This window comes from Schistocerca cancellata, chromosome 3 (genome assembly GCF_023864275.1).
Source record: "Schistocerca cancellata isolate TAMUIC-IGC-003103 chromosome 3, iqSchCanc2.1, whole genome shotgun sequence".
NCBI classification, from domain to species: Eukaryota; Metazoa; Arthropoda; class Insecta; order Orthoptera; family Acrididae; genus Schistocerca; species Schistocerca cancellata.
In genome coordinates this window covers 845,227,344-845,241,706 of record NC_064628.1, presented here as the reverse complement: position 1 = coordinate 845,241,706, position 14,363 = coordinate 845,227,344, and the positions used below count along the sequence as shown (strand labels likewise).

Below are 14,363 nucleotides of genomic sequence, written 5' to 3'. Positions count from 1 at the left end.
TGAGATTTAAAAAAAAAAAAAAATAGTGGTCAAGGCGGCGGTCTGTCACGCAAAGGGGCCCAGTTCGATTCCCGGCTGGGTCGGATATTTTCTCCGCTCAGGGACTAGGTGTTGTGTTGTCCTTATTATAATTTCATTATCATCAGTGGAAGGCAACGGGAAACCACCACTGGTTCAAATGGCTCTGAGCACTATGGGACTTAACATATGAGGTCATCAGTCCCCTAAGAACTTAGTGCTTAAACCTAACTAACCTAAGGACATCGCACACATCCATGCCCGAGGCAGCATTCGAACCTGCGACCGTAGCAGTCGCGGGGTTTCGGACTGAAGCGCCTAGAACCGCACGGCCACCGCGGCCGGCACCACCACCGGCATCACTTCTCTAGACGCTCATGCCGTGGACCTCTCTGAGGAGACCTCCCCAATGACAAGACCCGCTGCAAGACAGAACACAAAGTTGTTTTTGTCAAAGTCGCGGCCCATATCTTCGCTAGGGTGATCCCCCGTCCGTGTCTGCTCCGCTCACATACTTTTGTTACCGCACTCGGACGGATGTGGTTAAACTTTTGAAGTATGTGACATGTCAAATGTTTTTACAAAGATTTTAGGGAGAGGATCTTAATTTGCTCACTGTGTAACAATCTCGCCCATAGTTTATGTAAGTGGCCAGCCAATGGCAATTTCCTGTGGCATTCTTGTTACTACGTTTTCCCTTTCCTTACATTATTTTACTTTATTATGTAGCATTGTTCTTCTTTTCCTGCTTTCTTTGCGTGTGTGCTTCAGTCTTATTAGGTCTGTCCACATTCGTTCCTTTTAATGTGTGTCAGGACGCTGATGACCTCTACGTTGAGCGCCCATAAGCCCCAACACACACACACACACACACACACACACACACACACACACACACACACACACACACCTTTTGTTACCGCGTCATGTACCCGCAACGGCACCAGGCGGCATCTGACGTCGCGGTGGGTAGCGGTCATAATGTTTCGGCTGTTCAGTGTATATATCGCTTAGTCACCAACGAGCCCAAAGTTTACGACTCTGCATACGTACAACATTTAATCAGTGCTCATAACACCCTTAGAGTGTCATTGAATGTGGTTGTAAATAGGAATCTAAACAAAGACAAAAAATAGATTTCAAATTGCCTCTGCGGTCAATATGAAAAATTCATTGCAAGGACCAGAACGCCTAGCATCAGTGGACAAAGTATTGAAGAACACGGCTTACACCGGTAAGTGCAGAGAAAAGTTGCGAGGGATGAGGAAGACCCGCCGTGGTTCGACAGCCGCGTCAGAAAGCAAAGGGAACTTCATTGAAAATCTGAATGTGACCAAGGCCTCACAGACATAAAAAACCTGAACAGATCCGAAATCATCATCAGTAGAGCCACGCGTGATGCGTCCATCGAATTCTAATGTAAGATTCTGTCTAATGGAAGAAAATACCGAAAATACGGGGTGTGGCGCTTAAATGCCGGCAGATTTCAATTTTAATTTCCCGCCATATCGTAGATCCGCCGGAGGTTGAGATTTGCGTTCTTGAAAGCCATAGGCATCTAGTAAACAGTAAACATGGTCGAGATGATCCGGTCAAGTGCGGACTACAGCCGAAGAGCCGTCATTATCGAAAGTCTTTATGCTGAGAATTTTCCCATTGAAATAGTTCGATTCGTGGGGTACCCGAGATCAACTGTTCACGACATTGTGTGCTTCGGAGAAATCCGGGGTCCACATCCGAAATGCTGTGTCCAGTGAGGGTGATATAATACCGCCACGTCCCTTTAAAAAGGGACAAACTGTTGCAGAAGTTTCTCTGCAAGTTCTGACGAATGTCGTGAAACCGTGAATGGTAACTGTGGCCTCAGGGAGACAGTATATCTCACAACAGGACGGTGCACCGGCTCATATGAGCCATTTACTCCAAAACTGGCTCTGGGATGACGTGACATGTTCTGGTCAAAGGAGTTCCGCCCCCAGAATAGCCTAGACTTGAACCCTCTCGACTACTATTTTTGGGTCGCAGTCGAAAGAGTTACCAATAAGACACTCTAATGTCGCATCTCTACGCACCGTTATCGAGGCAGCATTCTCAAATACGAATAGCGCTGTTTTAAAGAGTGTATGCGATCGCTTCAGGACAAGATTGCAGGCGGTCATTGCGGCTGAAGGGGGCTACATAGAGTAACGTTAGTCTTGCATCCACTAAACATATGTAAAAGGATTTTCATTTTCATTTTTATTTTGTTTTAGTAAACCTGCTTTTAAAAAAGTTTCATTTACCCCAATCTACATGCCTAACCCAGGTCAAATGGTTCAAATGACTCTGAGCACCATGGGACTTAACTGCTGAGTTCATCAGTCCCCTAGAACTTAGAACTACTTAAACCTAACTAACCTAAGGACATCACACACATCCATGCCCGAGGTAGGATTCGAACCTGCGACCGTAGCGGTCGCACGGTTCCAGACTGTAGCGCCTAGAACCGCTCGGTCATCCCGGCCGGCGCGCCTCACCCTGTATTTGCCTTTACGTTAAATCAGTAAATCAGATCGAGGCCATCTTTCCACACATTATGAGCGTTCCGTGCTAAGGATGATCAAGTCTATAATATAAGGTTATCACGCTTCAGAGTAGCCATCGCTCTCCGAATACTCACGTCCAACTGACCATGCTTGCGATACTGTACGTGACGATTACGCCCCTGAATTGGCATCACGGGCCAATTGTTCGCTGCCACACAGCAGCAGTGTGTGGTGTTACCGCAAGCCATGCTGTAATTATCGGTCGAAAACCATGATACATCCTGTACTTGCACTGCGAGAGCACCACACTTCGTATGTCTACTTCCAGTATGGCACTAGAGGAAGAGAAAGCCAACTGTCTGAAGAGCCATAAAGCGTGTAACAAAAATAAAAGCACTCGATGTCATATTAGCAAATGAATGTTAAGGCAGTTGCTTTCTGACTATTGAAGCGTAATCGTCGAAATTAAACTGAAACTGAGAATTAAATTCTTATGAGAATGATAGCATTATAGCCGATGGGGATGATCTGCCACAATATACTGAAGAGCTAATAAAACTGGTACACCTGACTAATACCGTGCAGGGCCCCAACGAGCACAAAGGACTGCCACAGCACGACGTGACATGGACTCAACTAATGGCTGAAGTAGTGCTGGAGGTGATTAACACCATAAATCCGTAAGAGTACGAGCGGGTGGAGACCTCTTCTGAACAGCACGTTGCAAGGCATCGCAGATGTGCTCAGTCATGTTCATGTCTGGGGAGTTTGGTAGCCAGAGGAAGTATTTAAACTGAGAAGAGTGTTCCTGGAGTCACTCTGTAGCAATTCGTGACGAGTGTGGTCTCACATTGTCCTGCTGTAATCGCCCAAGTCCGTCGGAATGCACAATTGACTTGAATGGATGCAGGTAATCAGACAGGATGCGTATGTACGAGTCACCTGTCGGAGTCGTATCTAGACGTATCAAGGGTGCCATATCACTCCAACTGCACACGCCCAGCGCGACTGCTACGGTCACAGGTTCGAATCCTGCCTCGGGCATGAATGTGTGTGATGTCCTTAGGTTAGTTAGGTTTAAGTAGTTCTAAGTTCCAGGGGACTGATGACCTCAGATGTTATGTCCCCTAGTGCTCAGAGTCATTTGAAAAATTTTTTGCTCACGCCCCACACCATTACAGAGCCTCGACCAGCTTGAACAGTCCCCTACTGACAAGCAGGGTCCATGGATTCATGTGGTTGTCTCCATATCCGTACACCTTCATCGGCTCAGTACAGTTTGAAACGAGATTCGTCCGACCAGTCAATGACACTTGTCGCTCGCCCAGCACTGAAATCTTCAGCAATTTGCGGAAGTATTGCACTTGTGTCACATTGAACCATTCTCTTCAGTCGTCGTTGGTCCCGTTCTTGTGGGATCTTTCCCGGCCGCAGCGATGTCGGAGATTTGATGTTTTACCGGATTCCTGATATTCACGGTATAGTCGTGAAATGATCATACAGGAAAATCCCCGCTGTGCCACGTCGCTCGTGCGGCGACTATAGCACCACATCTAAATTCACTTAAATCTTGATAACCTGACATTTTAGCAGCAGTAACCGATCTAACCACTGCACCAGACACTTGTTATCGTATGTACACGTTACCGAGCGCCTCGACGTATTCTGCCTATTTACATGTCTCTGTATTTGAATACACATGCCTATACCACTTCCTTTCGCCCTTGAGTGTGAAAAACACAGAAGTAAACATCTCATATTTCATACACTGTTCTGTGTTAACTGCTCAAACGGAATATAAGAAAATACAGTGTTTCTCGTGGACTGTTGAAATGGGTAATGAATAATTGCTTACACTGATTAGGATGCAGACCATAGACCAGTCATGTCCTTAAAAAGTTTGAAACTACTGAAGTAGCAGCAGATGAGGATTGGTAGTAGACATCACTAGCCGGCTACTGAATGAATCCTTTTTCCTCCACAAGGAAGGGAGGGGTCGGTAAGAGATGAGCGGGAAGAGGTGTGGAATCAAAACCTAAAGACAGGGTTGGACTCAAGATCAATTATTGTCAGTTTCTCTTCTCGCAAGAAAAGGTTCTTCTGGCCTCGGTGCCACTCACAGGTTTAGTATTTTCTGGTGCTGCCTGTGTTCGGCGTAAAACTTTGCTGTGAGTGGGTATTTTTGATTTTGGATTTGGCATTTCGTACTGACGGCATGTTAGTGTAGGACACAGTCCATTAGTGTCATTCACGTTCTGTGACCGCTTTTCCTGTACCACTGTTACTTCGTTACGCGACCCAGTGTTGTCAGGGTACATTTTTACAGTGCTGTTTTAATAGCTGCATTAAATAAATTGTGTTGCAGGTGCTGCTGGTGGCGCTGGCCGCGGTGCCGTGGCGGGGGGTGGAGTCCTGGGACCCGGAGGCGGGCTTCTTCACGTGCGACAACATGGTGCACAACACCTCGGACCACGCGCCGCTCTTCAACTGCACGCACGACGACAGCGAGCAGGTAACCTCACTGTGGCGTTCTTGATCACTACCCAATCACTCTTACAGGGTGTTTCAAAAATGACCGGTATATTTGAAACGGCAATTAAAACTAAACGAGCAGCGATAGAAATATACCGTTTGTTGCAATATGCTTGGGACAACAGTATATTTTCAGGCAGACAAACTTTCTAAATTACAGTAGTTACAATTTTCAACAACAGATGGCGCTGCGGTCTGGGAAACTCTATAGTACGATATTTTCCACATATCCACCATGCGTAGCAATAATATGGCGTAGTCTCTGAATGAAATTACCGAAACCTTTGATAACGTGTCCGGCGGAACGGCTTCACATGCAGATGAGATGTACTGCTTCAGCTGTTCAATTGTTTCTGGATTCTGGCGGTACACCTGGTCTTTCAAGTGTCCCCACAGAAAGAAGTCACAGCGGTTGATGTCTGGCGAATAGGGAGGCCAATCCACGACGCCTCCTGTATGTTTCGGATAGCCCAAAGCAATCACACGATCATCGAAATATTCATTCAGGAAATTAAAGACGTCGGCCGTGCGATGTGGCCGGGCACCATCTTGCATAAACCGCGAGGTGTTCGCAGTGCCGTCTAAGGCAGTTTGTACCGCCACAAATTCACGAAGAATGTCCAGATAGCGTGATGCAGTAATCGTTTCGGATCTGAAAAATGGGCCAATGATTCCTTTGGAAGAAATGGCGGCCCAGACCAGTACTTTTTGAGGATGCAGGGACGATGGGACTGCAACATGGGGCTTTTCTGTTCCCCATATGCGCCAGTTCTGTTTATTGACGAAGCCGTCCAGGTAAAAATAAGCTTCGTCAGTAAACCAAATGCTGCCCGCATGCATATCGCCGTCATCAATCCTGTGCACTATATCGTTAGCGAATGTCTCTCGTGCAGCAATGGTAGCGGCGCTGAGGGGTTGCCGCGTTTGAATTTTGTATGGATAGAGGTGTAAACTCTGGCGCATGAGACGATACGTGGACGTTGGCGTCATTTAGACTGCAGCTGCAACACGGCGAACGGAAACCCGAGGCCACTGTTGGATCACCTGCTGCACTAGCTGCGCGTTGCCCTCTGTGGTTGCCGTACGCGGTCGCCCTACCTTTCCAGTACGTTCATCCGTCACGTTCCCAGTCCGTTGAAATTTTTCAAACAGCTCCTTTATTGTATCGCTTTTCGGTCCTTTTACATTAAACCTCCGTTGAAAACTTCGTCTTGTTGCAACAACACTGTGTTCTAGGCGGTGGAATTCCAACACCAGAAAAATCCTCTGTTCTAAGGAATAAACCATGTTGTCCACAGCACACTTGCACGTTGTGAACAGCACACGCTTACAGCAGAAAGACGACGTACAGAATGGCGCACCCACAGACTGCGTTGTCTTCTATATCTTTCACATCACTTGCAGCGCCATCTGTTGTTGAAAATTGTAACTACTGTAATTTCGAAAGTTTGTCCGCCTGAAATTGTACTGTTGTCCCAAGCGTATTGCAACAAACGGTGTATTTCTATCGCTGCTCGTTTAGTTTTTATTGCCGTTTCAAATATACCGGTCATTTTTGAAACACCCTGTATGTCAAAATACACTCGACGGAAAAAAAGTAAAGCAATACAATGGAATGATCAGAATGGGGGCGGAAATGTATTCGTCTTGGCACTGATCGATAGCGCAGCTGGATGTCGTCCTGAGAGATATCGTGCCATATCCTGTCCGACTGGTGCGTTAGGTCGTCAAAATCCCGAGCTTGTTGGAGGACTCTGCCCACAATGCTCCGAAAGTTCTAAGTTGGGGAACTATCCGACGACCTTGCTGGCCGATATGGGTTTTTCGCAGACACGATGACAACCAGTAGAAACCCTCGCCGTGTAGCGGGTATTATCTTGCTGAAATGTAAGCCTAGGATGGCTTGCCATGAAGGGCAACAAAACGGAGCATAGAATATCACCGATGTACCGTTGTGCTGAAGAGTGTCGCGGATGACAAGCAAAGGGCTCCTGATATGGAAAGAAGTGGTACCACGAATCAACACTCCTGGCAGTCGGGCTGTATGGCGGGCGACAGTGAGGTTGCTATTCCACCACTGGCCGGGGCGTCCCCAGACGCGTATTCGGCCTGGAATATCATTGACTGGAGTAGCACTGTCTTAAGTCATGAGTCCCGCTTGGCAATGAGCCCCAATGAGCCGCGAAGACGGTCTAGAGACGCCCTGGACAGTGGTGGGATACCTACCTATCATAGCAGGACCTTTTTGGTTGTAATCAGCGGCATTCTCATAGCACAGGGGTAGGTCGACGATATTCTACAACCCGTTTTGTTGCCCTTCATGGCAAACCATCGTGGGCTTACATTTCAGTAAGATAATGCTCGCCTGCTCAGGCGATAATTTCTACTGATTGTCATCGTGCCTGCCAAACTGTAATTTGTCCAGCAGCCGGCCGGTGTGACCGAGCGGCTCTAGGCGCTACAATCTGGAACCGCACGACCGCTACGGTCGCAGGTTCGAATCCTGCCTCGGGCATGGATGTGTGCGATGTCCTTAGGTTAGTTAGGTTTAAGTAGTTCTAAGTTCTAAGGGACTGATGACCTCAGAAGTTAAGTCCCATAGCGCTCAGAGCCATTTTTGTCCAGCAATGTCGCCGGATCTCTCTCCAAGTGAGAAATTTTGGAGAATTATGGGCACAGCCCTCCAAACAGCTCGGGGTTTAACCATGTAATTCGCCAATTGGAAGGAATTTGGTACGATATCCCTAAAGAGGACATCCGACAGTATCAATGGAAGCCAAGCCGAATAACTGCTTACGTAAGGGCCAGAGATGGACCAACGGTTATTAACTTTCTCAATTTTTTAAGCTCTTGCTCTTGAATGAATCATGCAATTTCTCTGAAATGTTAGTCATTTCTTTGCTGTAAATGAATATATTTCCCTTCTTTTACAAAATTTGACCTACGAATGAACCAATAACGCGATCTGACTACTATTAACGCATTTGAGGTAGTAAGAGAACTTCAAAACGCAACGGGAAGGCGTTAAAGTCTCTAAGAGTAGAGAAAATTATAAGCAAAACCTTCAATCGTCTGATACATCCTGTAAATATAAAAGCGACTCCTCTTGTAGTAAAAAGACGCGTGCATTGCACATGTGAGTGCCTAATACGTGGCAACGAGAAGAATGACTCACTGAAATACGAATTTTCAATGTATTCATGACTGCCGCATGCGTCCTGAATTTCTCTGCTACTCGCGATTTATGTTGATCGCCGTAAAATTTGCGTATAATGAAGAACACACTCTGAAGTCAGATCTATTGCAACAAGTTGTGCTAACACGCGCTGCTACTGAGATCATGTGAATTTGAGTAGGAAGTCTCGTAAAACTGAAAAGTGATTTCAAGAGGAAAATAATTCGTGATATACTTGCAATTTATTGCAATTGTTTGTTCAGAGTATAGACAAAAATGTATAAACACCAGAGGCTAAAAGGCCTCTACTTGACCACGTGGATTTACAATACTATACATTAACAAAGAGCAGAAAATTAATTCCAAACAGAATAAAATTTTCTCTCTGCAGCTAGCTGTACGGTGATATGAAACTTCAAGGAAGATTAAAACTGGCTGCCGGAACGAGATTCGAAATTGACGCTCGGTTCGACACGCAGTTTCAATCACCTTTATAATATTTGGCGAGTGGGAAACCGACGAAAGTCAACCTTTATCCACGAACGACCATTACGAAAGAAAGACGCAGAGAGAAAAAAAAGACCTAAACTTCCAGCCGTTGGTAGAAAATCACAGTTGAAAAATCATGTACAAGTACAGTGGAATTACGCCGATGCAAAGCAAACAATCCTCTCGCCAAAACTGCAGTTTAGAAGTCTCATCTCAAATAATTCACAATGAAAATTGAACTTTACAAAATCGTAAGCGTTCAGCACGATGTAAAAGACGTTTCGCCGGCTCTGTCCCTGGGTAGGAAGTGTGTTCAATGGCTGTCCACCATTCGACGTTATCGAAACTCAGCGCCAAGTCACCTGATTGGTTGAAAAAGCTCCGCATTCGATGTATTGCTTGCCGATATTCAGCATAACCTCAGATTAGCATTGACTATGTAGTGTTTGCATTCTACAAGGGACTCGTAATTCGGCGACAAACACATTTATTTCTTATTAAAAAAAAAAAAAAAAAAAAAGAAAGAAACCACCAGCTTCGCATCACAAGCTGACGTAACTGTCATGTAACTAACCTCAAAATATTCAGACAAAGCATTTGCAGGTGGAGATAGGAGGCTTTTATGAGAGCTCAGAAATAACTACTTTTCTTGTCTCTATAGGTTCTATTTGGAGAGATTTCTATCAAAGTGGGCACTGTTTAGAAAAAGTAACATACTGCCTGTGGATATTAAGTGACTGATTATGTACAGATGACATTGCAGTGCCTGTGTTATTTTGAATTACGATGCAGTTTCTTCAGACATGCGTTCATGGCCGAAGGAACTTTGCATCGTAATTTAGATTGACGCAGGCAATGCAATATCGTAGTTATTCGCCGACACCGGGCAAATGACATTCAACTGAAATATCTTCCCTGTACGAGAATATACATAATAGATGTACGAGTACAGGTTGTACACAGATGGTTGACGACATATTGAAGTTTGAGTCTGGCTGTGAGTCATGCATGCGTAGCAATGTGGCAATGCAACCGCTCGGGATAAGCGGAAAAACCGGGTTCGAATCCCGGCCAGTCACAAATGTTCATTGTCGTTATTGCAATACACAACTGATGGTTGTCTATACTCAGAATTGCGAATATATATACATATTACGTAACCAGCTGCAATGTGTTCGTTTTTACTAACGAACGTAATATGTAACCAATAATATTTCTTCCTTTACTAAAATCCTTTAGCATAATAATTTGCCCATTTGTCCTCCTACACAGGAATTTCCTTGTTTAATGTCTCCATATCATCGTGTGACTAATAACTGCTTCCCACATCCCACCACCCATCGCCCCTCCGGTTTTTTACAAATACTGAAATTTAAAAAATTGTTTTTAAAATGCTAAGGTTTTTTTTAAATACTTAACTGAAATGAATATTACAGGTGAAAAAAAATCTATCGAATTTCACTATATGAATAGACAAGAGAACAATACAATTTATGAGGAGACGAAGATTTCACTCCGTACATAAAACCTTGTCCTCCATTAGTCACGGACTCTGTCGCAGTGGCGTGGCTTGCGTGCTTCAATGATACAGATAACCGCACCATAGGTTCAACCACAACAGAATGATATCAGTGGAGAGGCCAGACAAGCGTGTGGTTCCTGAGGTGGGCTGTGATCTTTTCAACAGTTGCAGTAGCAGCAGTCTGCATGATCTGCTGATCTGGCCTTGCTATGCTGGCAATGAGAATGGTTGAAAGCATAAGGAAACAACAGCTGTTACTTTTCCCGAGGGCATGCAGCCCTACTGTACTGTTAAATGATGTTGGCATCCTCCTGGGTAAAATAATTCGAAGGTAAAATAGTTTCACATTCAGATCTCTGGGCGGGGACTACTCAGTATGACGTCGTCATTAACAAAACTAGCATTCTGAGCGTGGAATGTTAGATCGAGTAGACAGCGCGGGAATAAGTCTAATGATGAATAATAATGCAGGTAAGCTACTATGAACACCATTTCCAAAGAAATGGGCCAGGGTTCGTCTTAAGTGCTGTAAGGAAACCACGCATAACGTAATATTCGATGCATGGGACAAGATCTGTACCCTACTCCTTCCGAATATGAAACCAGTGGTCTAAGTTCAGCGTTTATCTTAAGTACTTTAAGTTGCAGGGTCATTAATGATAGCACTAGCACATAAAACGTTTGGACGTCAACTATTACATAATCATGATCTAAACTACAGGCGACGAACAATAGTGAAATTATTAGAACTAAATATTTCTAATAACATTCTAAATGGCTGCACACAATAAGAAATATTTTAATAGGTATCTGATGGTAGGGGTGTTATTAACACCAGATTCTAGGTTATTCGACTAGGCAGGCGAAGGAAATTTTTTTTTTTCCACGCTGCTTGGACCATTAATTAGTGGCTTCTCTGCGGAGCTACAGAGAGAATGAGTAGAATAATTAATGAAGGTATGTTCACAAGTCCACGACGCTGGTTTGACGCGTCGCTCCTGCCCTGCGCTGTGGACTGTTCGACCTCAAATGTGAACTAGGGGTTTTCGGTGGGTTGGTTGGTTTATACGAGGGGAGGAGGGGAGGGACCAAACTGCGAGGTCATCGGTCCATTGTTCACCGGTAAAATAATTACACAAGAGAAAGAAGAAAAGAAAGGAGACGTACAGCACAATAACAGGAGAATGGAAGAACCGAAAGAATGACAGAAGGACAACCAACACTACTGTGGACAAGGTAGGAAAAGAAACCCACAGAGAGAAGCAAGAAACAGGGATAAAAACAACAGAGCAGATACCGTGGCTGGCCGACCACGAGAATAAAAAGGAAAAACCAGCCACTCTGCAGCACATTAAAACGTCCAGCCTAAAAGTATTAGAGTGGAGAACACAAAGGGACAAAGGACATGTACGTAAACTTATGTGGAATGATAAAAACCACCGTCACGTCAAAACTAAATTAGCCGATGAGGTGTTGTCAGCTAAAATTAATGGCAACGAGTCCGGTAACTTAAGGGGGTTCGGAAAGGCTCAAAATCATGAAAAGTTCAATTTTTACTTTTTTGCGTTTTCTGAATCTGCAGACTATTACCTTTTAATATGTATATAATTTATTCAATTCCGAAGACTACAACTATTTTTAAATTTTTTTTGAAATGTGTTCTACATGCGCGTGACCCACTGTGGCGCTGTTAAACTGCTGTCAAATGGTGTTATTATTAACGTCCGTGTTCATCAGGTACATTTTAGTGACGTGAGATAAAGTATGTGTTGTGGCTAACCTGTGATGGTTCAATATATATCGCTGCTGTGATTGTCGATTGTTTCATGTTTATTTACTCTGTCGTTATCTCGAAAATATTCGTAATTAATTCTGTTTCTTGAGTCTCTGTTTTGTTGAAGTATAATAATGAGTAAAAGTAAAGTTGTTGTTGCGACTTTCAATGATGGCAACATTGTAAGGTGCAAGGTATTTAGAAATATGGGAATGAAGATAGGTTCTAACATGGTACGAGCGATGCTTGCTTTAGACAAGGAACGCCTTCGGGCTGCAGACAGGGCTGTAAAGAGTCTAGAAATACAAGCAAGAGCAAACAGGAGGAGGAACAAGAGGAAGCTGGAGGAGGAGTTTGCAGAGGATGAAGATAATCCATCCTATGGACCTGGAATTCACTAAAAAGTTAATCCAATCTTTGTCGCTCGATTCCCAAAACTTTTATTTTCTCATACTAATTACATGTTTTCTAAGGATCTTCCAAACATATTTGTTTCAAACTTTCAGTAAATGTTACACAGTACCTTCTGCATAATTTAACACAGCCTTTTTCCTAAAAACTGTATATTTTTGAATATATAAATAAAAAATTGCAAAAAATGTTGTGAATTTTCATTACAATTGAAAAAAATCATCTTTAATAACTGAACTAAAATTTTGTAAAATCCCTGTGTTAAGTTGTAGCCCATATTCCAATAAATAATCTGTAAAAAGTTCAACTTCCTACCTCAAATACTTTGTGAGGAAAGATGTAATTTATAAGCGTTATTTTAACATTGCAAGTATAGGGCGTTCCGGAGCCCCTTAAGAGTCCGTCGCAGGACAGAGAAAGAAGGACAGCTCACCAAGATATAGGCCACTGTCACCCGCGCGCCGCACCAACACTGAGGTGGCACGTCAGGGCTCAGGAGGCAGCCGTGGGTCGCCCAAGCGTGGCCAATGCGGTGCCAACAGAGTCCCTGCGAGAGGCCCGCGTGGAGGTATTCCACACATTCGTAGTCTCCTCAATGGCACGCAGTTTGTTGCGCGTACTGAGGTTATGCCATCCCGCCTCCCAAAGCCACAAAACCTTGCGGCGTAGTACCGAACGCAGGTCAGTTGCAGAGAAGCCGATCTCCATATGCGATTTCCGCGTAACCTGTTTTGCCAGCCTGTCGGCAAGTTCGTTGCCTGCGATTCAGACGTGACCTGGGGTCCAGACAAACATCACTGAACGACTTGACCTTTCCAGGGCATAGATGGACTCCCGGAAGGTCGCTCCAAAGGATGACAAGGGTAGCACTGGTCGATAGTTGTAGGCTGCTCAAGAAACGACTCCCAGGGCATGAACGGATGTGCTAAAGAGCACGAAATATAGCCACTAGTTTGTCAGTGAAAGCACTGCAGCCGCCGGACTAGGAATGCTGTTCAATATGTCCTCCATGGACATACACGAAGCTGCTGTGACCATCAGCCATCGAGCAGTCGGTTTAAACCACTTTATGGCCTCGTTACATGTCAAGAATCGAAAGGAAGTTGCAGTGGAGAGCCGCGGGGTTAACTGAGTCCTTATGGCCATGTGAAAGCTTCAGGCCAATCCGCGGCCTCACTTCCGCTTAAGCTGACGAAGGTGGGGAAGTCAAGTCAATCGGGAATCGAAAACCAGTCCTAAGAATCGATATGTCTCCACTACAGTCAGTGGATCGTCATTAAGGTAAAGTTCTGTTTCCGAATGAACGGCACGAAGCCGACAGAAGTGCGTAACACACGACTTTGGGGCCGAAAACTGGAAACCTTGGGCGAGAGCCCACGACTGCGCCTTGAGGATGGTTCCCTGTAGGCGACGTTCAGCAACACCAGTACTGGTGGAGCAATGCGAAGTACGGAAGTCGTCTGCATATAGAGCAGGTGAGAAGAACGGCCTTACAGCTGCTGCTGGACCATTAATGGGCACTAAAAATATGCACTGGATACAGAGCCCTGTGGGTGATGGGGGGGGGGGGGGGGGGGGGGGACTATAGAGGCACCAACTTTGACTCGGAAAGTACGAAGCGACTGGAAATTTTGGATAAAAATCGTGAGCGGGCCTCGGAGATGCCATTCGTATAATGTTGCAAAGATATGATGTCGCCAGCTCGTGTTATACGTTTTTCGTAAATCAAAACAGACAGCAACCAGGTGTTGGCGTCTGGAAAAGGCTGTTCGAATGGCAGACTCGAGGGACACAAGATTATCAGCCCAGACATGGAGCCAGTAGGCCATGTGACTCAGGACCCAACCCAACCGCCGACACACCATACGTTCCAGCAGCTTACAAAGAACGTTGTTCAGGCTAATGGGTGGGTAGCTA

General features: G+C 44.9%; 1 protein-coding gene across 1 annotated transcript in view; it reads left to right on the top strand.

Annotated features, from left to right (window-relative positions):
- Positions 1 to 14,363, top strand: part of LOC126176603 (toll-like receptor 2) — a 400,052-nt gene that overhangs the window by 132,085 nt on the left and 253,604 nt on the right. Inside the window, exon 2 of the mRNA XM_049923763.1 lies at positions 4,909 to 5,055. Coding sequence (XP_049779720.1) covers positions 4,909 to 5,055 — 147 coding nt within the window. The remainder of the gene's footprint in view (positions 1 to 4,908; positions 5,056 to 14,363) is intronic.